The 27903-nt window shown below is 42.3% G+C and overlaps 1 protein-coding gene across 2 annotated transcripts; it reads right to left on the bottom strand.

Annotated features, from left to right (window-relative positions):
• Positions 1-129: 129 nt before the first annotated feature.
• Ankub1 (ankyrin repeat and ubiquitin domain containing 1) lies at positions 130-26349 on the bottom strand. Of its 2 annotated transcripts, XM_087899500.1 has the most exons (6): positions 24789-26348; positions 22830-22973; positions 12965-13181; positions 7675-7807; positions 5182-6102; positions 130-2095 (listed from the first exon to the last, which is right to left on the bottom strand). In XM_087899500.1, the coding sequence occupies exons 1-6, from the start codon at positions 24879-24881 to the stop codon at positions 1966-1968; spliced, it is 1638 nt and encodes a 545-aa protein (XP_087755626.1). In that variant the 5' UTR covers positions 24882-26348; the 3' UTR covers positions 130-1965. The 2 variants fall into 2 exon arrangements, with proteins under 2 accessions (XP_087755626.1, XP_048280816.3); XM_048424859.3 differs by lacking the exon at positions 130-2095 and having other exon boundaries at positions 5178-6102; positions 7693-7807; positions 24789-26349.
• Between the last annotated feature and the right edge of the window lie 1554 nt (positions 26350-27903).

The following is a 27903-nucleotide window of genomic DNA, read 5'->3' as shown; positions in this document are numbered from 1 at the left end:
ATGTATGCTTTATGCACAATATCTCAGGAATGATGACAGTCCAAATCTCTATGCTTTACAATGGATAATATGAAAAATCCACAAACAGAACCCTAACTGCTCAGGAAGTAATTAAGAAAAAAACCCTAGTACTGGACGGCGTGTGTCAAGTGTAATTCCTAGCACTTGCGAGGCTGAGGCAGGAAGATTGCCACAGGTTTTAGATTGACTTGGACTACAAAATTAGTTCCAGGCCAGCCAGGACTCCATATTACATTATGTCTCATAAAACCAGACTAAGCCCAAACAAGAAGGGCAGTGGAAATTAATCGTAAAACATCAGAGCCCATGTGAGCAGTAGTGTCCCAAATGTTTTTCAAATCTTTTTCCTAGAATTTGATGTCACAACAGCTCTATCTTTTAATAGTTGAGATTTATTCAGCAGCTTGAAGAAACTTCCTAGTGTCTTCAATAATTCTACATGTATACCGGGATATACTGTCCACACAGATACATACCTCTTAAAATCAGTATGTGGTAAGTAATATCCTTGAGGTCTATTGTATACAAGCTTTACTTTAGTTTGAAAAAAATACTAGCAAGAGATGTTCCAGCAGAAGTTAAAATGATGTCTGAACCTAGGGGTTTTCAGTAATTCTCACAGGGACCTTGTTAAAATACATATTTTATTTAAAAGTCATCTTACTATTTCCTCATTTATATGACTTTTAAACTCCAGAGCAATGAAACAAACCCAGAAAAAAAGGTAAAACATACAGTAAAGATTATAGCTCCATTCCTATATCCTCCTTAGTTTCCAACCCCACCTGCATCTTCTGGTGTCAACATTTGTTTGTTTGTTTCCTGTGAGTTCTTTCTGGGACTGGACCGGGAGGGGGGCGGTCCTGACACTTTGACATCAGAACAGTACTGTCCTTTAAAGCATTGTCCACTAAGAGTTTAAGTGATGTTTGGTCATCTGTATTCCTGATGGCTAACCTTGGGCATCCACTTGACTGGGTCGGGAACTGATGTGAGATAAGACTACGAGATAAGAGGTTGTGAGGGGTTATCTGGACAAAGGCTAGCCCCTGAGAAAGTGGGTGAGAGGTTATCTGGATAGAGGTGAATCCCTAATGTGTGTGAGGGGTTTTCTTGTTTAGGTTATTTGAAAGTGGGTAGATCCACATTACATGGCATCTTCTAATAGCAGCTGTTTCAGTCACTGCTCTATCGCTGTGAAGAGACACATGACCAAGGTGACTCTTATGAAAGAAAACATTTAATTGGGGCTGGCTTACAGTTTCAGAGGTTTAGTCCATTATCATCATGGTGGGGAGCACGGTAGCCTGCAGGCAGGTGCTGGAGTAGCAGCTGAGAGCTACATCCTGATCCACAGGCAGAGAAACGGGGTCTGACATGGGCTTTTGAAACATCAAAACACATCTCCAGTGAAACACTTCAAAAAAAAAAACCCTAAGAATTCAAATATATGAGCCTGTGGAGGGAGGCATTCTTATTCAGAACACCACAACAGTCACAAATAAGGGGTCCCAGGGGAAAACTTTGCTTCTTGCCGGCCTGCTCTTGTGCCTCAGTTTCCCTTGTTGTTGTTGCTGCTGCTGCATTTCTTCCCTGAAAGAAAAATCCATTTTCTTCTGGCTGCTGATATGAAGACCAGGAATCCTTCCTGCCTTGGCACCAGGTTAGAATGGTGGAACTGTCCATCCTCCTGGATCGAGCTGCTGTTGGACCATCCAAGCATCTTGTGAGCCAATCTCATACACCCTTTCAATATATAATCATTTTGTGGGTTTGGCTCCTCTAGAGAACTTTGAATAATACAGTGTCTAAGAAAGTTTTTGTTAAATGTTCAACACCCGGTTGAAGCCATGTAGCACTAGAAACGTAGTTAGATATGTTGACGTTAGAAATGGAGACTCTATTTGACCATATCATGCTCCAAACTAGGGCTGATGTGGCATTTCAAAGCAAAATTTCTGGAAGGTTTTCACACTTTGTTGGACCTTCTTGAACAGTCAGGTTAGAAATGCTCTTTTTGGCCAGGACTCTTGCTATTTCTAATTGCTGGAGCCATCGCTTCTCCTTAAAGGCGCTACAAGAAAAATAAAACAAACAAAAAATACAAAGACACAATTCACAAGGAGACCCAACCTCTTCCCTGCCCATTGCTGAATACTGAGAGTGATTTTATTTTATTTTTTAATTTTTTAATTTTTTTTTTTTTTAGTTTTTCAAGTCAAGGTTTTGCTGTAGTTTTAGATCCTGGCCTAGAACTAGCTCTTGTAGACCAGGCTGGCCTCGAACTCACAGAGATCCATTTGCCTCTGCCTCCCGAGTGCTGGGAATAAAGGCATGTGCCACCACTGCCTGGCTGAGGGTGATGTCATTACTGTCTAGTTCACTTGCAACATAGGCATGAGAGGAACTATAAACTACGGTCTTTCTAAAGCCAAGGTCTTACGATGAGGCAAAAAGGATATTCTCCCTAGAAAGTGCTAGAAGTTTACAAACTGCCACTAGAAACTGAAAACCACACAAGATCATGGAGAATTTTCTGGGTTGTAACATTGCTATCTGTCCTTCCTAGGCAACTCTATGTAGCACACCCCCTCACTATTCTTCTTTCCTGACCCCAGTAGGATTTTTAAATTTAAAAGCAAGTTTGATTTTGGTGGTCTTTAACTGGAAATGCTAGGGAACTAGTTCTTTGCTTTGCTCTGTCTACACTATAAAAGACTTGTAGATTCTACTACAGCAGCTGCTGCCTTGTACAATGAAAATGTGATTCATCAAAGAGGGATCTTACAGGCTGGAGGGAGAGCTCAGTAGTCAAAAGCACTGTCTACTCTTGCAGAAGACCCTGACTCAGTTCCCAGCCTCTCATGCTAGCTCACAGCCACCTATAGCTCCTATTCCAGAGGATCAGATGCCTTCTTCTGGCCCCCACATTAGGGATACTTTCTCCTATATACAAGAGGGTACAGGGCATGAGACAATGGCTCCCTCAGCTCCTTTCCACAGTCCAGCAGTCCAGGAAGACCACACAGACCCTGGCAAAGGTGCAATGGGATAGGGCACAAACAGATAGGTTGAAGTAAAAGAGAAAATTACTGAGAAACGAGAACCAGAATATAGATTTGAAATAATGTTCAAGGAACGACAGCCAGGCAGGACACCCTTCCTGGAAGTCCCCTTCTGCACTAACCCCTTGTTTGAACAAAATGGGCTTTTTTTCCAGAAATTTCCATCTCAGTCTTGAATTGACTATTTGACAGCTGCCATCTTTGTGACATACAGCTGCAAAGCCCCTAGCTTAGAGAGAAAACTGATCAGAAGTGTTTACGAAAGGCAACCACAAACTCACCCTATTACCCCTTCATCCCTAGGTACAGAACAAGATAACAAATGCTGATCTCCCCAAAGGACTTCCACGTAAACAGTCATGTATTTTAATTCAGAACAGCCTCTAAGTTAACGACAACCCAGATTTTCACCAATAAAAATAGATAAATAATCAGGATAAGGGATATTACATAGAGTTGGAATATGTAGACATGAGAAAAATCAATACACACAGAATACAAGTTAATCTCATAGGTGATATTGTTATGGTAAAAATAAAACGGCACTGTTCCCCGAGTGGCCTGCTGGCCACAAGGGGCAGTGAGTCCCAGGCTGGGAGCCGAGTGGCAGGTGAGAGACTGAGAGGGACAGGCAGGCCATGCAGAGTGAGGTTGGATATTTATTTAGTGGGTTATGGAAGGGAAGGGGAAAGGAGAGAGGGAAGGAGAAGGAGGAAAAGCAGAGAGAGGCAGAAAGAGAGAGAAACACAGAGAGAGAAACAGAAAGGGGGAAAGGCAGAAGTGGGGATAAGGGAGAGAGCTGGAAAGGGAAGGGCTCAGACTGGAAGAGGAAGATCTGCTTGCCTCGGAGGTGGATGGAGAAGGGAGTGGGTGGGGCTTGTCTCTAAAAGGGACAGGACAAACCATTACAAATATGTTGAGGAAAACAGCCAGGTGGAGGAAGTGAAGAAAAGGATAAGTCTTGAGTAAGGATAGTGGTTGTCTCTGGAAAGACTTGCTGTCATTTATTTTTTTTTCCAAAACACTTTTACACAAGTGTAAACAGAATCTGCCTTGATGTTCACAAAATTGATCACCATAGTGTCTTTCTGCTGAACTGGTGTCTCTGCATTAGAGCAGATGCAAAGAAAACATAGAAAGTGAAGAGTCTTCTAACTGGACTCGGTCAGAAAGAGGCTAGGATCATAGGCATGTGTGACCACACTAAGATCTGCTGATTATTTTTTTTTTAATTCTTAAATTTTTAAACATTGCCATAAAGTTGGATCCTAAATTTTGAATTTTACAGCCTAAATTCCTCTCCCCACTAGGTGGCAGCAAGTTAGGAGCAAACCAAACCAGTATGGAAAGGAAAGCAAACCGATGAAGTCCTGTTTTAAATTGCCTTCTCATGATGCTGAGCAAGAAAGAAAAAAAACAGTCATACATCTACACCTCTCTAACCCAGGCACCCAGCTGTGCCTCACCTCTAAAACATAACATAAATGTTTCAATGAGAAGGCTTTATTTTCAGTTATGGATGTGAATGTTCCTGAAAGCCCACTTGATACACTTCTGTGTCCTCCATTGTGATAGTCTATCCCTTTAAACATCAGTGCCAGTGCTACCATTCTACCTAGGACAGATCTCTCTCCTGTGAATCTTGTCCCATAAGCCTCCTTAGACCTTTATGGCTCAATTTGTTTTCAATTTATTATTATTATTATTATTATTATTATTATTATTATTATTTTGTTCCTTCTACTTTAATGGCTATTCAGTCTTTGGGGCAGTTTTGAGGACAGCCTCCCATATTTTCAGTTTCTTTGTCCTGTGTCCCTTGGGAGCTCAAGGACTGGCTGATAGCACCAGTTGAGCTTTTCCATAGATTTGAGGATAAATGAGATCCTCTTAGTCCCTGTCTCCCAAGTGCTGGGATTAGAGAGAGGCAAGTGTCACCAACTCAGTGAGACAAAGTCCTTGATGCTAAGTAAATAAGTAAGTGTTAAAACAACTTGTGTTACTCAGAATGCTGCAGTAGGGCTTCGTGAACATGTCTCTGTCCCAGATCTGCCTTAGCAAACATGCCCTCGCTTGTTTAAAGAGTAAACATTACCTTGCTACAGCTAAACAGTAGATGGCGTTCTCTCTCGGAGTCCTCCCACTGTGCTCTGAGAAAGACGCGAAGAAGGATCTTAGCAAGCGGTTGGCACCGGGCGGAGTGCAGTGGAGTATTCGGTGGGGATAATCCACTCTGGAGACTGGAGGGAGCGGAACCTGGGGGAGATAGGCATTTCTTACGTACTTTTCTTTTCTCCCAGCTTGGGCAGTTTTATTTTGCTGGCTTTCTTGTTGAGGACGTTGTGGTTCTGAGGACGTATTTGTTTTTACTAAGGATGGGAGTGTGATTTGTTTACTGGTGTCCCTTTGCGAAACGACGGGTTTCCTGCTTGATTGTTGCTTGCAAGGTGGTAGTTTACTCCGAGTGCTTTGCCAGCTCTTGTCTCCAGCCTTGTGCCAGCTCTTGGATGTCATTTTTGGCTTAGTAAAACCGTCCACCACCACGGTGTCTCCAACTTTTGCCCCAGAGATTCTTGCTCTGTTAAGCTGGCTTTTCTGGCCTCTATGACTCTGAGCTCTGAGAATCCACTGCTTTATTTTAATATAAATCCTCATCGGAACTGAAAGTTTGAGAAAAGAAACTGTGGACCACATTTTATTCAGTAAATATAATACACAGGCTTCATGCTGACGTTTCGCTGCAATGGCCAGGGGCGTTCGCCCGGCTGCATTTTTACATTCCAGGCACAGGACGTCGCAGTTGACAAAGGCCTTCAGAATTAACAGTTGGCCGGCCTCTGCAGCTGCATGAATAGGGCAATCAGAGACGTCCGCGTGAAGGGCTTCGTGGCACCAGGCTCGATAAGGGTGAACACCAACCGCCTCGTGGGGCTGCACGCCCTGCTTCAGAGCCCATTCAGTGAGTTCAGTGTGTCCGTGAAAGGCGGCGATGTACAGGGCTACCCTTTTCTGGTACCTGAATGAGCGCAGCAAGTTTGGCAGAAAGGGTTAGAAAGTCAGCAAACAGACAGCAATCAATATTCCTTACGATGCTCATTTATAATGATATTTTATTTATGTTTACTCATTTAACTGTGAGCATAGTTTAGAGGGGTTGGGATGTTGGTACCGTGGGTAAAACTTCCTGGTGAACCGGTAACTTGGCGCTGTGAGGACAGAGACACATTGCTAGGACTTGCTGCCCGCTGGCCTGCACCGGAGAGAGACCTTGTCTCAAAAGAACACGGTAGAAAGTGATAGAGCAGGACACCTGACATCCACCTCTGACTTTCATGCATGAGCTCACACACGTGCCCCTGCATGCCCAGAATGTACAACACCACACACACACACACACGCACACGCACACACGCACACACATACACACAAACAATCAGTTTAGGTTTTGTGAGACCACACTGGTCTTAGACCCACTAGGTAGCTAAGGCTGGCCTTGAACTCCTGATTCTCCCTATCTGTTGACTGTTGGCGCTGTGGGCCTGTGCTACCACACATGAGCTATAGGTCTTAAAATAGATCACGCCTTGTACCTTACCACCCCCGCCATTCCCAATATCTTGCCGGAAACTTGAAAGATAAGTCAAGTATTCATCTTTGAAATCTCAGTTTCCTCACATGAGGCGTGCCTACCATGAAATTGTTGTACATACGAAGGATAAAACATAAACGCAGTACAAGGCTTGGTCACAGGCAGTATGCTCACTAACACAGTATGAAAAGTCACACAGGTATTTGTTTGCATTTAGAATATGAAACAGGATTGCAACTATCCCTAAACAGAAGCTGATGGGGAGGTTAGACTCTTTCACCGGATATGAAACAGGATTGCAACTATCCCCAAACAGAAGCTGATGGGGAGGTTAGACTCTTTCACCGTTGGTTGCAAGAATTAACTCCTGGCTGTCGTTTTTATGGAGCCTTTGGAGCGCCTGGTGGTGTCTGGATTTGGTAAAACATGTTCAAATCACCCACAAGAGGGCACTGTTCTAAAACACCTGACCACTAACAGTTAATTCAACTTTGGGAAGCTGCTGGTTGTAGTAACGCAGTAAAATAACCACCAGCTTCTCCAAGTCAACCGTGGTCAACAGTCCCAGACACACATCACCCTCCACGTAAGGCAAAAGAGGGAACTATTGATCCAGCGACAGGACAGCTTTTTATTCTGATCTCAGCAAACACATTCTTTCATGCAGAATGAGATTCATGTCAGGGGCACAAGAGAGAGGGCAGCTTGGTATCTTGTGTGAGCTGTCCTGATGGTCACTGTATGTGAAGGGCTGGCTAGAGACAATGGCAGGTAACCAAGTCAGTTCTTAATAAGGCTTCTAAAGGAGAAGCCGGACTCTGTCATTTCTAAACTCTAATACAACCAAACATTTGAAGTTGAATAACAGCTTATGATTGAGGACAATATCTGTTGTTAAACCCTGGCATCCAATGAAGAAACCAGTTGCAGTCATATTTCAAAGCCAGGGTCAAGGCTGAATGGAGGCTTGGGACAAAGGGACTTAAATCCATCTAACACCTGCTTTGGTTCTCGTACTTGAGTACTGGTCCTTCTTTTGATAAGTATCGTTGGACTTTAGGCTTTTGCCCGAGAAGACATCCCATGAGAAATTCCTTCCATCCATCCCAGACATCCAAACGAAGTGTTGTGCCTGTGGATTGAGAGAGATAATTTATGGTCCAGTCTGTCACCGTGGCTCAGCAATGGATTAAGCTTTAATGATAGCTTTCTCCAAACACAGCGAGAGCTTAGGGAAATGAAGCCTTGAAGTCGGGAGGCAGGGAGGGATGCTATTTTCCTTCAGGCCTCTATTGACTGGGGAAAGCCCTTTAACATACTCGGTTTGGGGTGAACAGGTTTATCAAATATGTATACACATCAGTCATTTACTTATAATCCATCATAAAGGATTTATTTTAGGAGCCAACGAGATGACTCAGTGAGTAAAGGTGCTTGATGCCTAGCCGGCCTACCTGAGTCTGATCTGGGGACCCACATGGTGGAAGAAAAGAACTGACTCCCGCGAGTTAGTCTCTGACCTCCACATGTATTTTGGCACAAAATAAATAAATAAATAAATGTTTAAAAAATATCTGGGACTGGAAAGATGTCTCAGTGGTAGAGTGCGTATTGCTCTTGCAGGGGATCTGGGATACGAAGTGGCTCACAACCACTTGTAATTCCAGATCCAAGGGTTCTGACACGTCCAGCTTCCTTGTACATCAGCACTCATGAGCTCGCAACCATTCCTTCCCAAACAGGCACACAGACAGACACGCGACACACAAACACACACAGAGTTTAAAATAAAATAAATGTTTAAAATATTTTAGTTGAAAACAATTCTTTGGTATATGTATAATTTTATCATTTATAAAAGACTAAAGAAAGATTGCACACCGGTGCGATGGATAGATTTGTTTTCTTTGACAGAAGATATTAAATTTTGGGGTTAGAGAGATGGCTCAGTGGTTAAGAACACTTTTGACTCTTACAAAGGACCTGAATTTAGTTCCCAGCACCCATATGGTGGCTCCTAATTATCCGTAATTCCAGTTTCAAGGGATCTGATCAAGGACTGATAACCTCTTCTGACCTTTGTGGACACACACACACACACACACACACACACACAAGTTATGTTTTTCAAGACAGGGTTTCTCTGTGTAGTCCTGGCTGTCTTGGAACTTGCTCTGTAGACCAGGCTGCCCTTGAACTCAGAGATCTGCCTGCCTCTGCCTCCCAAGTGCTGGGGTTAAAGGCGTGCACCACCACCACCCGACTGATAAATATTTTTAAAAGGAATTAACTCTTGGCTGAGATATAAAATAACTTCAATATTTTTCAGAGCTTAACTGATATTTTAACTTTGTCACTGCTGAAAGTGTTGCTTCACATAACTATATAGCACAGATGCTGAAGGATGTTTAGTGCCATTTCAGAATGTTGGAAATTCTGTCCTTAATTTCAAGTCAAAATTCATTAAACAGTGTGGATGTGCAGGTGCATATGTATAGAGCCTAGAAGTCATTGTTGAGGGTCTTTATTTATTATGTATGTTACTTTTAGAAATTTTATGTGCATTGGTGTTTTGCCTGCAAAATGTGGAATATTCCTTTACACTGTGTGACGATATTTCTCTGTCATTGGTTTAATAAAAAAAAAACTAAATGGCCAATAGCTAGGTAGGATTTGGGGGGACAGAGAGAATGCTGGGAAGAAGAAGGACAGAATCGCGAGGGGTTGTCAGCCAGACACAGAGGAAGCAGGAAAGCATCATGGGCAGAATAAAGGTAATAAGGTCACATGGCAGAAAGTAAACTAGTAGAAATGGGTTACCTTAAGTTGTAAGAGCTAGTTAGAAACAAGCCTAAGCTATCAGTCAAGCTTTCATAATTAATAAGAAGTCTCCATGTGGGAGCTGGCAGGCAGGCCAGAAAAACTGACTATACCTCCATGTCTGTTGAGGGTGCAGATCTTGGAGTTATAGGCAGTTGTGAGCTGCCCTGGAGGTGCTGGGATTTGAACCTAGGTACTCATAAATGTTGAGTCATATCTCCAGCCCCCCACTAGGGTCTTTCTTCATCTACTTTCAACTTTTTTTCAATTTTTTTTTTTTTTTTGGTTTTGATTTTGGTTTTTTTGAGTCAGGGTTTCTCTGAAGCTTTGGAGCCTGTCCTGAAACTCGCTCTTATAGACCAGGCTAGTCTCAAGCTCACAGAGATCCATCTGCCTCTGCTTCCCTAATGCTGGGATTAAAGGTATGAGCCACCACCACCCGGCATCTCCCTTATTTTTAGAGGTAGGATCTCTTATTTGATCCAAACCTAAGCAATTCAACCAGACGAACTGGCCAGCAAATTCCACATAGCTTCTGTCTGTGCCCACTAAAGCTGGGGTTATAGGCATGCACCATTGCACCTGGCTTCTCTGTGGGTAGTGTGGCTCAAACCTGGGTTCTCCAGTTAGCAAGGCAAGCACTTTGTCAACAGAGCCATCTCCTCAACTCCCCATTTAAATTTTTTTTTCACTTGGAGGTGGGGGCAGTCACTCTCTCTCTATGTAGCTCTGGTCAGCTTGCCACACAGACCAGCGTGACCTCAGATTTGTGGGGATCCTCCTGTCTTTGCTTCCTAAGTGCTAGAATTAATAAGCACGTACCACCATGGTTGGCTCATTTAGCTGAGCTTCCCCATGTTGTCAGGGAAATCCTCTCGGTTTATAGTCTCTTATTTTCAGCCTCTCTTTGGGATTAGCAGGTTCATAAGCCTGTAGCTTGATTTTTTTTTTTTTCCTGGCCTGGAAGCCCAGAATGCCTTCCATTCCTCCTCTCAAACCATTTACAGTTCTGCATCTCGTGTGCTTCAGGCCACATTCTCCTGAATAACATCTTGTGATTCCATCAGCCTGTGCTACTCTGGTTTGTTGGATTATAACTGAGGATACGGCCATGGCTCATTCTTTCCACTTTACTGTACCTGCCTAGCGGGCAGAGGCAGCTTTGTACATTCTGTATGAGCAGGTGTGTGTGCTGACTCATTGAGAAACTTCAGTCTTTGGGTTTTCATCCTGGACTTGATTGCATTTCCAAAATGTTATTGTCCACTCCTTTGGGAGAGTGATTCATAGTTCGCTTTCAGATAGCAGCAAGGGTAAGAATGCTGTTCAGGATTTCTCTAGGTAAAGTGAGGAGGGTGGCTACCGGAATGCCAGTTACCCCTTAGGAATGGTAAGAAGCAGGTCAGAGTCACCCCACCCCAACACTTCTTTCTTGAGCCTTTCCTCCAATGTCCTGTGTTCTCCAGGTAGCCAGGAGATCTATCTAAATGGTTCCTGGGCTATGGATTTTGTATCTGAAACCCTCTCTCTCACCCCCGCTCCAATCTTATCCCTTCAATTGTTTATTTTAAGGGGTTCTTTTCTTCAACATACCATGAATGAACAATTCAGAAACTTTGCTTTTTTTTTAAATCTGGGAAAGGTGGGTTTGGATGAAGTAATTTTTAAATTTTTCTCAGTTTTAAAATGTCACAATCCAAGAAGTGTGTGAGTGAATGAACATTCTCCAGAAATCATTCTAGTTTTGTTTTCTCTTTTGATCTTTAATTAAAGCACGAGATGATCAGTTGCCCTTGTGAGCCCTACATTCCACGTCAAGGGCGCCTCCAGCAAGTATTCAGAACTAGACTAGCACTCTGGGGACAAATCCAACGACTTCGCTGATCAAAAATGGAGACAATAACTGACATCGAAGTTTTGAGATCCTCAGCTCCAAAAGAAATGAAAATAGATTGCTAAGCAAGAGAAGAGCCTGGAGAAATATCAGTAAGTGTAGATTTAGCAGTGACAGAAAGCAAAACTATTTAGCTCAAGCATGCATACAGAGCCCTGGTGCGTTTGTTAAGGAAACTCAAAATCCCTCACAGCAAATATTTGGCACATTCCCACTCTGGGGTGGACCAGTCACCTTTCGACAAGGTCTGAGTCACTTTCTAGTCTACGAAAGACAAATCTAGTTCTTTTTCTCATTGATGTTTGGCCAAAAAGATGTGGCCTGACTCTATCGTATTGAAGGAGAGGCTGTGATCTTTCTGTCGGCGGATTCCAGTCCGCTAGGCAGCTTTTCATCCGGCGCAGCACTGTTGTTGAGAAGCTTGTTTTTAAACAAAACTGGCAACGCTTAAAGATGAGATCATGCAAAGCGAGTTCTGCCACGTGCACTAAGGAAAAAGGAAACCTGAGCTCATCTGAGCTTGAAATACACTTAGAAGATGAAAATGGTATCGCTTGGGTTTTGTCCTTCCACCCTGAGGATATTAGCAAAATACTGCTTTAAGAATTAGCAGAAGAGAGCTGGAGAGACGGCTCAGCTGCTAAGAGCACGAGGCTGCTCATGCAGAGGACCTGGAGTTCAGTTCCCAGCACTTACAAGAAGCGGCTCATAACCACGTGCAATTCCAGCTCCGGGGGACCTGACTCCTTCTTCTGGCCTCCAGAGGTACCTGTACATATGTTCGATGTGGAATGATCCGTCTGTACACTGTGAAGATGCGTTGCTCCCTTACCGATGGCAAGGCAGGACTTTGGGGGCAGAGAGAATGCTGGCGAGAAGAGGGGCCGAGAGTCAGGATCGGAGGAGACACCATGAAAGGCCGTGAGAGACAGAGCGAGCAGGATGGGAAGGATGTAGACGGGGTAAAGAGTCTTGGGGCAGCACATGGATTAATAGAAATGGGTTAGTGTAAGTTAAAAGAGCTAGTAAAGAACAAGCCTAAGCTATCAGTCGAGCATTTATAATTAATACCAAGTCTCTGTGTGGTCATTTGGGAGCAGCTGGCGGTACCGATGAAAAACCCCATCTACATATATTCTCATACACACACACACATACACACAAATTTTTAAATTAAATATAGGAATAAGCAGAGCGCTGAGATCTTTGTTTCTTACTCTACAGACCCAGATGAAAGGACAAAGTATTGATAATTTACACCCACTGTGACTACTGAGGTTTCAATTTGCAACAGCTCCATTTGTTGTGATTTAATTCGTGATTTTAAATCTTGATAACAAGTATGAAAAGATGTATAGGGATAAATCCTTGGCCTCCTGGCCCTAAAAAGCACTCCCTGTATGTCTTTTTATACTTCTTATAGTTAAACCACGTAAGGCATTAACTATTTTAGGGTAACTAAAATACAGTCTGCATATAAAAAGCGGCTTTCCATTTTCTCCTGAAAAACTGTAAAATCTGGTATCAGAGAACTCTGGTTGTGAAGTGGCTGCCGTGAAATGTGGTGGGCAGTACCGATATCAGTCCGGTAGACCTTGAGGCTGTTGCAGTCAAACATCTCCAGTCCCTCTGGTGTCCGCAGACAGTAGACGCTCACGGGCAAGCCACACTTCAGAGTTATCAGTCTTCTCAGGTCGGACACCTTTTTATCCAGAATAGACACGTTCTCCCTCATCGGCATCATCTTCTGGGTCACAGCATTAAACACATACAGGGTAGGCTTGTCTTCTTTCTGCGGGGAGAGGAGAGGGGACACTCACTGTCTGAAGCTTGAGATAGGGACAAGGGACACTGGAGTCTGAGCACCTCCGCCTCTCACGGCATGTGCAAATGGGGGAAATAAAGCTAGTTTTCTTCCAGGACTTTGTCTCACTTGCTCTCCTGAGGACACAGCACGTTCCCAGTTTGAGTGGAGGGATGAAGTCTGCAGGATTCTAGCCCTTACAGATCCAGATACGGAAGCCGAGCGCCGCCAGCGTGTGTGCGTGCGTGTGTGTATGTGTGTTTGTGTGTCTCTGTGTGTTTGCATGTGTGTGTGTGTGTGTGTGTGTGTGTGTGTGTGTGTGTGTGCACCCGCGCGCCCACGGAGGAGCCAGTGCAGAGAGCACTCCACACTATGCTGTGTTTAAGGCGGAGAGGCTGTGGATTCGGAATCTTTGTCCCTTTCCTGAGATCCACCCTGGAGGTTGGCTCCAAGCAAGAGCACAAGGGACAATTTTCTCATGGTTGTGCACTCTTCCTTGTCTGTGCGGTTTGCCTTTATATAAAACACACTTATATTTACTTTTGCTGTATAAACAGGGAAATAGTAAATGTACATAGTTTTTTTGTTGTTGTTATTGTTGTTGTTGCTTGCTTGTTCCTTTTATTTTAGAGACCAGTAGGAAGGCACGTAGAACTGAGACATCCAAAGAGAAAATGGAAAGTTTGGGGGAATGTTAGTGCTGAGCAAGCCAGGGAAGGGGGTGGGGAAGACGAATACCTTCCTCCAGTCTAGAGAAGTGAAACTGGTTTCACTTCCTCTTCAGTGGCCGCAGGATTGTGACATTTTTCTGCAGTGGCTGCTGTTGGCTGGACACGCAAGTGCATGACACTGCCTCAGAATGTCCCCTTCGTGGAAGCTTTCCTAGAAGCGAATACCTGGCTTCCAGGTCCTTCCTGCACCCTTCAGGCAATCCAGCCATTACCACATCTTGCAGGTAGTCACAGGACTTTGGGAGGTAGAGGCAGGAAGATCAGGAGCCCAAGACCAGCCTCATCCACATGGAAAGTTTTCTACATCACTGTCTCAGAGGACAGAAACTGAGTCAAAGCTAAATTCTTCTCTGGTTCCTCCTGGAGCCTGTTCCTGCTACAAGCTTATAGGATGTTCACTCCACCCGCCTCTTCCCAGATAGTATTGCCATAATATAATCAACAAACAGCATTGCTATAATATAATCAACAAACAGCATTGCCATAATATAATCAATAAACAACATTGCCACATAAAATCGATAAATAGCATTGCCATAATATAATCAATATAAACATTTCAAAAAATTCTTGGAGGAATGATGTTACTCATGAAACACGTGCTTCCAATGTTTTGATGGGGGGCCCATTTCAGAGACTTAAATTAGTAAAGCCAATTCAGTCTCTCTTCTGTTACACACGAAACCAGGCCAACAAGCTGAGATGCTGCCGTGGCCAGTGTGCTGGGTGCTCTGAGTGTAGGTTGTAAAACTCCCACACAAGGATGCTCCTGCCGCTCTTTGGCTCCTTCAGGTGAGTGTCTGCCAAACTTATCTCTGAAATATTTATAGACAGGCAGAAACTACTGTAAAAATGTAATTGGAAGGCAGTGGAGAGGGACTGGAAAGATGGCTCAGTGGTTAAGAGCACTTGCTGCTTTTCGAGAGGACCCAAGTTCAATTCCCAGCACCCACATCAGAACGTCAGGCAGGTCACAACTGCCTGTAAATCTAGTTCTGGGGCTTTGATGCCCTCTTCTGGTCTCTGTTGGCACCCGTGTGTGTGTGTGTGTGTGTGTGTGTGTGTGTGTGTGTGTGTGTGTGTATGTGTGTGTGTAGACACATATATACATACATTTTTGGAAGGGAGTAGAGAAAGAAAAATTATAATTTATACAACAGTGGTCTCTTAATTTATTTAGAGTCCCCTGATTTCTCTTTAGCTCTCTAATTTATCTTTATCAATAAACACAAACAAACAACAAATGAAAAACAAATAAACAGATAACACACAAGCAGAATGTAGAGGCTTAAGTTGATCTTAACAATTAGCTAGGTTGATCTCAACACCAAACCACTATATATCATGTTAGATAAGTGTGATTAAAAGTATGTCAGAATATGTATTATCCTATGATTGTAAAGAAAAAGGTCTCTAGTCTGTACATACAAATAGGTAACTCTGGAGCAAGTCCTAATGAAGGTGAGTTAAAAAAAAATAGCTGGCAGCTTTAGACGGAAATCAGAAGTGACAGGGGAAAAAATGCTCTCTATGAAGCTGGATTCTTAGGTCTCCAGAAACATCTTAAAGTCTGCTTGTTTGTTTTTAACTTCTTTATTGACTCTTTGGGAGTTTCACATCATGCACCTCCTGATCCCTCCAAATCCTCCTCTCATCTCTACTACACACCCCTACATAAGGAAACAAGACAAAGCAAGCAAGCAATTGAACAAAAGCAAAAACAAAATCAAAACTAACAACAACAACAAAAAACCCTATTTTCCACCCAAAAGGCTGTGACCAGATGTGCTTGATAGCCTGGTGACCTTTGTGCTATCTGTGTGGCTGAGACCACACTGAATCCTCCCCAGATCCTTACAAACTTGCCAATCTACAGAACCAATCTTTCTGGACGGTGTCACATGGAGTCAATCTAGAGAACCCATCTTTATGGGAGATATTGTTATGAATTTTACCACGAGATCTGATGTGGTGTGTCTTCAGTTTTATTGTGCATATGGGATTGAGTTATTTACTACCAGAAAAATTTCACTAAATTGTGCTGGGCTTAAATACACCTAAAATAAACTACCTAGGAACAGACTCTCAAAGTCTAAACCAACAGATTTAGCTTCTTAGCTGTGTTGAACGGAAATACCTACCCTCTTGGCTCCTGCAGTGGCAGAGTCCACAGGTACCAATTAATGGCAACTCGCTAATGAAATGCTACACTAGAAAGTATCATAAGATAAGGCATCCCTCTGTAAGATAAGACATCTATGGACCAACAGGATGGCCACGTGGGGGAAGAACACTTACCACCAACTTTGATGACCTAGTTCGATACCAGGGACCCACGGGATGGAAGGACAAAACAGTTCCCTTGAGCTGTCTTCTGACCTCCTCATGCACATTATAGCAGGTGCATATACAAAAATACATAAATAAGCAACTTTTTAAAAAGAGATAGGGTGCCTGTGAAAGAGGCCATCTCTCTGCATCCGTACGTGATATTACTCCCCAAGCATTCTGAATTAAGACAGGTTGTTCAGTTATATACAAGTATGTCAGATGCTGTTAGAGAAACAACACCATAAATAACTCATAGTTAGGCACACAGATTAAATTTTTTCCTTTGGAAATAAAAATATAAACAAACCAATATACCATGTTAGAGGTCAAACTCAAAATAGTCTACTCTTCAGTACAAATAAATGTAGCCTATTTCAAGAGCACAATTCCTTTTTTTGTTTCAAAAAGTAGATGCAAATCCACTGAAAATAATGAGAAGGAAAGGTTTTTATTAAAAAGGACAATGCAAATTGAGGTTGATGTAAATCTGAATTCTGCTAAAATTCTGCCTCAAAAATTTGCAGACACCAAATTAACAGAAATCGACCCCACCTGTTCCAGACTGAACAAAAAGGGAAGTAATATCTAGTTTTATTAAATGGGGTGAATCCCACTTGAGAAATCAAATGAACTTCCTCTTTTGTACAGCAGCTGTCAGGAAAAGGTGCGCTGGGAAATGGAGTTAACTAAGTTATTTCTGTAACTTTGTTATGGCCCATGTCCATGACACATGGGCTACCAAAAGAGAAGAGTAAACAAAACCACAAAACCTTTGATCTACAAACTGCTCTGCCTGCAAAATATGCTAGGTCATGGTGGCGTAAACCCACAAACCTCGTGGGAGTAGCCAAGCGATGTCTGATTTGACTTAAGGTCCACTCTATGAGAAAGAACTTGACACTGCTTGGGTGGCCAAGAACTAGAGTCTAGATAGCTCAGAAATCTAGGGTAAAGCCAAATACTGTTGTGCGATAATCTCTTTGTATACAGTGAAGATTTGTCACTCAGATTGGTTTAATAAAAAGCTAACCAATAGCTAGGCAGGATTTTCAGGGCAGAGAGGATGCTGGGAAGAAGGGAAGAGATGCAGAGAGTAGCCAGTCAGAGATGGGGGATGTAGGAAAACAACATGGACAGTACAGAGTAAAAGTAATAAAACCATGAGGCAAAAAGTAAATTAATAGAAATGGGTTCATTTAAGCTGTAAGAGCTGGTTAGAAACAAACCTAAGCTATTGGCCAGCTTTTATAATTAATAATAAGTCTCCATGTCATTAATGAAGAGCCAGCAGCATTACTGATGAAAAGTTCTGACTACAAAATACTTCTGTCCTAAAAAGAAAAAAGTAACAATAAAATGATTCCTAATGATATTCCACAATACTCATAGATCAGTGCCTTATTCAACCATCGTCAGAGACGCTTTCTCTTGTAGCAGATGGAAATAATTACAGATCTACAGGCAGACTTTATGCAAGCTAGGGGAGGGGAGACCTTGGAACATATAGCTCTAAATGAGGTGTCACCATCAAATCCCTCCCCTCAGAGCTCAGGGAACCCTGCAGAAGGGGATACAGAGGAGTGGGAGAGACAGAGATGACAGAGAACACAAGAATAACAAGGCCCTCTAAAACGTCTGAGCAAAGCTCATATGAACTCAGAGACTGATCGGAATCACTGGGCCTCCATGGGTCTTCACCAGGTCCTCTGACTATAGCTTTCAGTTTAGTATTTTTATGGGACTTCTGAGTGGGTAAATGAAAGGGATCTCTGACTCTTGCACCTTCTCTCGATGCTCTTTTAATTTACTACGGGCTTGTTTTGTCCAATTTTAACATGATGCGTTTTGTTTTATCTTATTGTATTTTGTTAAAAAAATAAAAAAAGAATTTGAAACCAAAGGAAACAGCAGACATTGGGATTGTCCTATGATAGCAATTCTGATGCATCCCTGTCCTGGTCACAAGGCTGCCAGCACACCTAGTGCCTGCCGTAAGACCTAAGTGATGGCCGTACAGATACACTCAGCTGTTGAGAACACTTGCTGCTCTTGCAGAGAACCTGAGATTAGTTCCCAACACCCACATGGCAGCTCTCAACCCCCTAGAACTGCAGCACCAAGGGTCTGATGTCTTCTTTTCTTCAGTCCCTCCCATATGTGTGTGTGTGCATGAAAATATTAAAAAACAAAAAATATTTGAAGCTAGTGTTAGCAACTCAGAACTAGCTCTCTGGCCCTGTTTAGATGCCATTTCTGGTTATGTAACTGCAGATCCCTACTTTCTATTCCTTCTCAAGAGATTGTCCACTACCTGATAGCATTGGATATGTCTCTTTTCTGTTTAAGGTATCTGTGGTCTGTTTCTACTGTTTTTATAAGTATGGTGTTGGAGAAAGAGAAAAATCCAAGGATACTGGGGAGCATGTTGCCTCAAGGTTAGAGAGGGACGGGAATGCTGTGGAGAGGGAGAGAATCGGGGCCCCAAGAAGCATCACAGAGCCCTGCACTGAGGCGTGGACAGTGATCATATTATCTTTCATCCTTGACCCTTCAAGATCTTGTCTGCAGGAATAGTGGGAAATAGACTATCTTAAAAATGTATATAACAGGGGCTGGAGAAATGGCTCAGTGGTTAAGAGCACTGACTGGTCTTGCAGAGGACCCGGGTTCAATTCCCAGTACCCACATGGCAGCTCACAACTGTCTGAAGATCCAGTTGCAGGAGATCTGACACCTTCACACCAATGCACATAAAACAAACCATAAAAAATATTTTAAAAAATGTATGTAACAGTAGATCAGCTAAATGTTTACCTAAGATTTTATCACATAAGCAATTCTTCATAAACCACACAAAAATATTTGCACAATAAAAAGCCACTACCTTGATTTTGTTTTATGACATATGTCTATGGGTACATGTTTAAAAAGAAGAATTGCTGACTTGATAAACTTTTGAACTCAGCCAGAGTTTCTGGCTTTTATCACATTCATAACCTATGCTAAAGTAAGTTAAAAAGGCTTTAGCTCTCCTGGATTCCCAGAACCGACTTGCACACAGCAATAGAAGTAAGTGTCACAGAACAAGGACTTTACTTGAATTTGTATATATTTAGTTATGCAGTAAAGTAATAACGTGTTTGGAAAGCAGCCTTTGGTTGCCTTAGATCAAATGTATGTTGGGATCTTTTTCAGTGGAGATTTTTTTTTATTATTGTAAGTACATTTTTTGGCAGCTATTATATCCATATAGTAAACACTGTGGATCTCAGGAATAGCCTATTTAATCATCTAACCAAAATAGGAACTGACATTTAGGTGATTCTTTTTTGCTTTAGATTAAAGACACACTCTATTCCTTCTTAAAGTTTTGATAACGAACTGTAGGTGTAACTCCAATGGACAGAATGAAGAATAAAATCAGTAAAAGGCCCACAAAATGTGAGAATTTCTAATGAAACCCTATATTGATCAGCATGCTAATCTTAACCACGTTCTGTCTCAACTCTCTCAAATAAACTATTTTGCCACTATTAGTCTATTCCTTGCATTGTAATTTTGAACCCCATAAAAATATTAGGGTTCAGTGTAGAGTTTGCAGCATTCGCATGGGTGTTGATGCATTGGCAGTACTTGTGAGATGTTTTTGTCAGCATGACTGATAATATAGACTGTTCTTCGGAATGGAAGCCAGAGCCAGAGCTGGGAGACTTTACTATACATTTTCTTTTGTATCTTTTGAATTGAGAATTATGGAAATATATTCCCTAGTTGAAAATAGATAAAAATTTAAGTTTTTAATAATAAAGACCAAGGCAGTCCTTAGTTAAATAAAAAAACACTCCTAATACATTCTATATGTTCAGCTATTAAATCCCCCTTGCCAGCTCAAATGTTAGAATTGAACTGTCTCTAAGCAAGCAAACAGTTAAAACAAAACAAAACAAAACAAGCCCAAAACTTGGGGCTAGAGAGGGCTTGGTGGTTCGGGTCTTCCAGGGGACCCATGTTTGAATTTTGAGTTTCAGTATCCAAATGAAAGTTCAAAACCATCTCTAAATCCATTTCCATGGGATCTGACAGTCTCTTCTGGCCTCCACAGGCACCTGGGACACATGTGATGCACAGAAATCATTCTGGAAAAATGCCTATGCACATAGGACAATAAATAAATAAAAATCTGGGCCCTTATCGTCACTAGACAGTACGTGGAGATTGTAGGGAGGTGATCTGTGTAGCTGTGCAGTGCCTGAACATGGTATAGGAACTCACGTGGAATCATAAGGAGAAGCTATCTAAGAAATGGCGAAGAAGCAGGATCTAGCGCGCACACTTGTAACCCTAACATCTTGACTCAACAGTCTGAGGCCAGCCTGGGATACATAGCAAGACCCTGTCAGAAAAAGAAAAGAAATATAATTTGGTTTGCTTTAAAAGTATTTTTTGGGTATTAGAGAGAGAAAATTGGAGACTTCACAGTCATTTTAATTTCACTTTTTGGTAGTTAGACACTCTTTAAAATATAAGGAAAATGTAAATAATAAATGCTCAGAAAACATCAAAATTATATAAATAGAGTAATGCAATCTTTAGCATTTTGTGACATGTCTTTAGTACTTAAAAAAGAAAAGTATCTTTTAAAACATCTTAGTTAATTGTGTAAGCATATTAAGAATTAATTTTGAGCTGGGCAGTGGTGGCACATGCCTTTAATCCCAGCACTCGGGAGGCAGAGGCAGGTGGATCTCTGTGAGCGCAAGGCCAGCCTGATCTACAATAGCTTGTTCCAGAACAAGTTCCAAATAAACAGAGAAACCCTGTCACGAAAAAACCAAAAAAAAAAAGAATTAATTTTGAACATCATAAAATTTTTTACTGCTAAGTATGAGAAGATAAGTGTCACATTTTAAGGGGATGAGAACTCACACTTTCAGGGGTTGGAAATGAGTGTAAGATTCTGGTCCTACCCCCACATAAACAACAGCTCTTAATTGGGTCACTTGCCCCATTAAAAACTAATTTCAAATTAGAGATATTGAGTCCAGGAAATCCCAAAGTACATGGTTTTGTATATTTTAGAGCTAGGATTCTGTAAAGTTCTTAATGAAAGCTGAGCCCAGGATCCCCAGTTATGTGCCATTAAATAAGGGCACCCTAAAAATGGAAGAGACATTTTTCTCCTGCACATACACCTAGTTCTGATGGGTACTTTTGTCTGTACTTAGATATAGACACTGTCTTAGGGTTTCTATTGCGATAAAACACAGTGGCCAAGAGCAACTTGGGGTGGAAAGAGTTTGTTTCAGCGTATACATCCACATCTCAGTCCATCACTGAAGGATGTCAGGGCAGGAACTGAAGCAAGGCAGGAACCTGGAGGCAGGAGCTGATGCAGTGGCTATGGAAGAACACTGTTTACTGACTTGCTCCCCAGGGATTTCTCTAGTCCAAGTGTGGCACCACCCCCGTGGGATGGATTCTCCCACATCAATCGTCAATCAAGAACACATCCCATAGGCTTACCCACAGGCTAGTCTGGTAGGGATGTTTTCCCAATTTAGACTTCCTCTTTCCAGATAATTCTAGCTAGTGTCAAGTTGACATAAAACTAGCCAGCGCATTCTTTCTGCTACTGAAAAATTTCTCACTGTCCCCAATTCTTATGACCAGGGAAGTGACCTTATCTGTTTCACTGTACAGACATATCAGAGCCGTCCATTAGACCTAATCTGTTTCACTGTACAGATATATCAGAGCCATCCATTAGACTCTGATCTACAGCGAGTCCTGCATGGTGTGATGGGGCAGATGGCAAAGGGATGAGGTGAGAAAGAGAGATGAAACAGACAGGGGACAGAGGGAATGCCGTGTCTGCATCTTCCTACCCTTAGTAGGCATGAAGCACGCAGAAGAACATAAGTACCAAGGGAAACGAGGAGAATGTAAGACAAGAAGGGCGGGGGAGATGGGTCAGTGTTAAGAGTGTATACCACTCCTGCAGAGGACTTAAGTTTGGTTCTCAGAGCTCATGCCTGGCAGCTCACAACTGTCTATAACTCTAGCTCTGGGGCAACCCAGTGGCTCTGGCCTCCTGTGACACCTGCACTCATGTGCACACATACACATAAATACAATCAAATCTTTAGGGGGCTGGAAAGATGGCTCAGGGGTCCATAGAAGGTACTGCTCTTACAGACGGCCTGAGTTTGGTCCCCTGTAACTCTAACACCAGGGTATCCCACAGCCTTTTCAGGCTTCCTCAAGCACCAGTCGTGCACTCAAACACATTAAAAAAAAATCTAAATTCTAAAAAAAAAAAAAATCTTTAAAAAATGTAAAGAAAATAAAGCAATTTTTATTTTTATTCTTTCTGGTAGGATCTTGTTATATAGCCCAAACTGCCCTCAATGATGATCCTCCTGCCTCTGCCTCAGAAGCACTGGGAGAATAGGTGTGCATCAGCCACACCAGCCTATGCAAAGCTTTTTCCAAATCGTGAAATTACTTAGTTGAGCTATCCACAACTTACCTCCCAAAGCAAGAGACATCTTGAGCAAACGTTACTCTATCGTACCTTAATGAAGCATCTGAGAGTCGCGCAGAAAGAGATCCCGACATCCGACAGCCTCCAGCTGTTCCTTAGGGCAGCTCCGGCGTACATCAGCTCTAAATACCACCTGCCTTGTTGGTCTTCAGAAAGAGGAATGTGGAAATAATCCTTAAAGGGCAACAACCGCTTATGAAAACAGCCCGTCTCTTTATTAGCAGACCAAGAATACAGTGCTCCCTCCCTTATTTCCTTCCCTTCTTCCTTCTCGCCCTTCTCCTTCCTCTCTCCTCCCCTCCGTTCCCAATGGCATTATGATTGTTTTAGAAGAAAGGGAAGGGAGATTAGATAGGGTTCTTGACTTGGGCCCTATTGCTCCCCAAAAGCTTATAAATAAGATTTTAGTTGGGGAAAAAAAAACCCTGAAACTTCATTTTAAATTTTTTATTACTTCTATTTTATGTGTGTGTGTGTGTGTGTGTGTGTGTGTGTGTGTGTGTGTGTTTTGCTCGCATGTATATCTGTGTACCACATGTGTGCCTGGAACCCAGGGAGGCTAGAAGAGGGCACTGGAGCCCCTGGAACTGGAATTACATATGATAGTGTGCTGTCATGTGAGTACTGGGAATTGAACTCAGGTCGTCTTAAAGAATAGCCATTGCTCTTCATCGCCGAACCATTTCTCCAGTTGCTACTGCTTTATTTTTGTTAACTCTAAGTGAATTTGAGGTTCCCCCCTTACTTGTATTTAGTTAAGTCATCATCTGTACCTGTGGCATTGCCACCAATTAAAAATTGCATTCATCTCCATGTCACGTTACCGGTGCTACAGATATTTCAGAGTGCTATGCATACTTATCACTAATTAGAAAGTATACTAGTTACTAAGTGCACTGCTAGGGTCTCTTAGCTAATGTTAATAAAATCCCACATCCCATGGCATTGTGTCATAAATATGACTTTTAGTATTTGAAGATTATATTTAAATTCGATTCACTTTTTTCTTACTTTCTTTGAGAGCCTCTTACTCTTGCCTAGGCTGGCCTCAATCTTTTATCCCTTCTGCCCTAGCATCCAGAGTGCTAAGATTATAAGCACACAGCACCATGCCTTCTGTGGCTATCCTTTTATCTTATGTATTTTATGCATTAAACAACATTCTGAGAGGGAGTTAATCTGCTTCATCAAACTTCCAACAGATCCATGACACATAGTGGATACTATCTCCTGTACTAGATCCAGATTGCAATAATCTCCTCACTATTAGCAATCACACTCAATACGGCTGGCTGTGGTGGCATACATCTTTATTCCTAGCACTCAGCAAGCAGAGACAGGCACTCTGAGTTTGACGTCAGCCTGGTCTACCGCCAGAGGTACACACTGAGGCCCCACTTTGTAAAACAAAGCAAAGCACAAAAGAAATACTCCTTAATAAATGAGAATGACCACCTCTAAATTAAACATTTCATGACTGTCTCTTATTCTGGCAGTGCGACCGTAGGTAGGTCTGCACCTCAGCTTCCTCTGAATACCAAAGAAAACTGAAGCCCATATGTTCACTGTCTTCTCTATCTCCTGAATCCTTTGGTTTCTCATATCTGCTTGCTCCCCAAACAAGGCATTTGTCAGATAACTGGCACTCTCTTTGCATGCATTAAAGCTAGTGCTGTGCATTGTCCTTTTATGAACAATTGTAATAAACTATCTGGTCCAGGCACGACCCATGAACTCATTAAAGAAAAGTGAACCGTGACAACTCCTCCACTCCCAGAGTTTACGGACTCAGTGTGTTTTCTTATCTAAGATCTCCAAACATACCAGATTCTTATCAATACAGTATGCAAACAAATAGGGCTATTTTCTGAATCCTCCTTGTTCCTTGTGCTAGAAATGGACCCGATGGGGTCTCTATCCTGCATATTTTAAACAGTAAGGCATAATGAAACTCAAACCCATCTTCGTGACCCCTGACTAAATACATACCTTTACCATCTGCTTGATGGCTTCCACAGATTCGTGTGCTGAAACATCAAACGCCTCAAAAGCTCCTTCAAAAGCCACAAAAATCCTCATCATGCAATTTCCTTCTCAAAAGTGGGGCAAATGTAACAAAACAAAAATCCTGTTTTCAGAGATAGCTGGAAAAATTCCCAGTTCTCAAAGACAAAAATTGATGGCCGGAGGCCACTGTCACTGTCTGTTCTCCATGACGACAGAAAGAACGCAAAGAGACACACTCGCCGTATCCCGGTGAGGGACAACCCAGACAGTGAGTGGCTCTCTGGAGGAAATGTTTCTCTCAGAAGACGGTCACAACTTCCACCTTGTTCTCAGATTACAGAAACCAGAACGCTGACAATGGCTGAGGCAAGTGTGAGCAAGCTTCTGACACGCAACGCAAAGATCCTACACACAAGTTGCACTTTGGTGATGGAGTTGCCATCCCCTGAGTCTTGAATTTACATTTAGTCAAGGACAGCCGGTCAAAGAACCCAAAGAATACAGTCTGCATTAGGGCACACTGGCGTGTGGCTAAGCAGATGGAGTTGATTTTGCTGAATAAGACGGCTTTGGAAATTCTCTGCAAATGTGCGCTGCATTCTAGTTTCCATAACAACTTTGTGTACTTGCTCTCTGGCAGTGTGTCTAATCCTGCCATGGGGTCCAGAACAATACCCACTCACACCAAGAAAACGAATGTGGCTTTTCCTTCCCATCCTCGCACAATAAAATCTGCTGCATCACAACACAATATAATTGATATTTCTTTGGGTCTCTGTGCTATTCGGAACAATCTGCCATTGTGATCTCTTTCTAGCCCACTTGACGTCAGTGGAATTCTTTTTCTTTCCCTTGTTGAAAAGAGATTCTTCTCTCATATCATACCTCCTGACCACAATTTCCCCTCTCTCCACGCCTCCCAGCTTCCCCTGAATGAAAAAAAAGGAAAAGGAAAGGAAAGGAAAGAACATGGCCGACCGCTCCTAGGTGTGGTGGTGGAGAAAGTTTATTGTGGCTGAAAGCGAGAACACAGGCAGAGACAGGGACATCTGGAAGAGTTTACAGTGAACATGACCCTGACTGTGCTGGGCCACGTGGAAGAGGAGGAGAAGAAGGGGGAGGGGAGAGAGGGAAATAAGTGCAGCAACCAAGAGGGCAAAGATACAAAAAGGGTAGGTAACCAAAATAGCTGGACTGTACAGGGAAGAGCCAATGGGGAAGGGCAGCCCAGCCCCTGGACTAAAGTTTGGGGTAGAGACTGGGGTATGACCACCATACCCTGTGACAAGTAGGGACTAAGGAATGCTGGGAGAACTTGACAACCAAGTCTGCTTTCCTATGTTAAATAGGCACACCTCAGCCATGTGACCCAAAGTTTGAGACTTGAAGTTCTTCATTCTCCCTCTCCCCCAGATTCACTCCCCAGTTGTTTCCTCTCCAGAAAAGAGCAGGCCTCCAAGAGATGGCAGCCAAATAGGATAAACCAGATACAGTAAGACAAGGCTCACACTCATCCATAGCTCCAGATTCAGGGCTGATGCACATGGTGCACTTACACGCATACAAGCAAAACATTCACATACATAGAATACAAATAAATAAATAACAAGAGAAGTTTAGCCAGTTGCCACTAAATTTTCAGACCTACTGAGGTGAATACTTAGTGTACTGGTTTTCTCAGGTGCTGCCGCTTATAAAGTTTGCAAAAGGATCATGTACCTAATACTGCGGTTCAGCAGAACCGACAAGACCTTCCTCGACTGCAGAGCTTTCTCTCCTATTATTTCAGAATCTAGATTTTCGTTTTTGCTGAAGGTACTGTGCTTTCTGAAGCTAACTTGAACGAGGCAAATTCCCTTGTATTTAGCTATTTAAAACTCTTCTAATCGGAAGGAGAGCTGTGCTCACGCGAGACTGACAAATTTCACACGTTGGTGTCAGAATGATGGGTTTGAATAATTCGTATAATTTGGGAGGGCAGTCATACATAAATAAAATATGATCAAATCAAAACTCAAGAAATTGCATTATTTGTCCCAGATTACACAGTAGACAGTTATTTGGTTCAGATTCGAAGCCCTCCTCATATCACAGTGGCTCTCATGAATCGTTTGGATTAAGTGCTCAGGCTGAAAAGTAGAACCCAGATCCAAGACAAACATGGTGGCAATTGCCTTTAATCCAGGCATTCAAGAGGCAGAGGCAGTCCTGGTCTACAAACCAAGTTCCAGGACAACCAGGGCTGTTACACAGAGAAACCCTGTCTCAAAAAACAAACAACAAAACAAAAAACAAAAGAAAAAACAAGTAGTTGCAGAGCCCAGACTATTTGCTCCACTTCTCATGAACAGTGTGAGTAATTTCTTTGAGTCATGGCTCTGTACTCAAAACATCAAACAGAGCAATGGGACTGAGGCTGTTCATAGAGCTCATGTGAAACCATAGAACAGTGTTGTTATGGATGCTATGTTGGTTGCTGAAGAGAATTGAAACATTGAAAAATAGGGAAAGACTTTAAGGGCATTGATCTCCTACAGATAGTTAGATACAGAAAAGAGCAGTTTTGAAAATAAAAATGGGAAAGGCTTAAGACAAACTTTGCCCAGCTAAAATTTTTTACTTGGTACCGAGCACAGGGAAAAAGAATAAAAAGCAGTATCATTGTGGAGTAGCAAGTAGAGAGGCAAGTTGGGGAAGGAAGACTAAGTCAACTAGAAAAGGATATAAACAGCAATCAGCTCTCTCAATGACCAGCCAGGCACGCGGACGTTTTATTCTTTGATTATAGTCTCTCATGTCTAACGTACCTTGGAGCTTTAACTTGCCCATCTAAACACATGATAAATGTAGCTAAATTATTCCCTCATGCCTTTTTAGAAATATATATTGATAATCAGAGGCAGATAAATAAAAAAAACTGCTAAGATTGGTAGGACTTTGTAGTGGGAGAAAGGAGGCTGCCTATTGGTTCCTGGCTGCTCAGCTAGCTTAGACCCAAAATAATCACACAGAAACTGTATTAATTAAATCATTGCTTGGCCCATTAACTCTAGCTTCTTATTGGCTAATCTTTTACATAATAATTTAGCCCATTTCT

The sequence above is a fragment of the Myodes glareolus genome, chromosome 20 (genome assembly GCF_982192425.1).
Source record: "Myodes glareolus chromosome 20, mMyoGla1.1, whole genome shotgun sequence".
In the NCBI taxonomy this organism is placed as follows: Eukaryota; Metazoa; Chordata; class Mammalia; order Rodentia; family Cricetidae; genus Myodes; species Myodes glareolus.
This window is presented reverse-complemented; position numbering and strand designations above follow the sequence as displayed.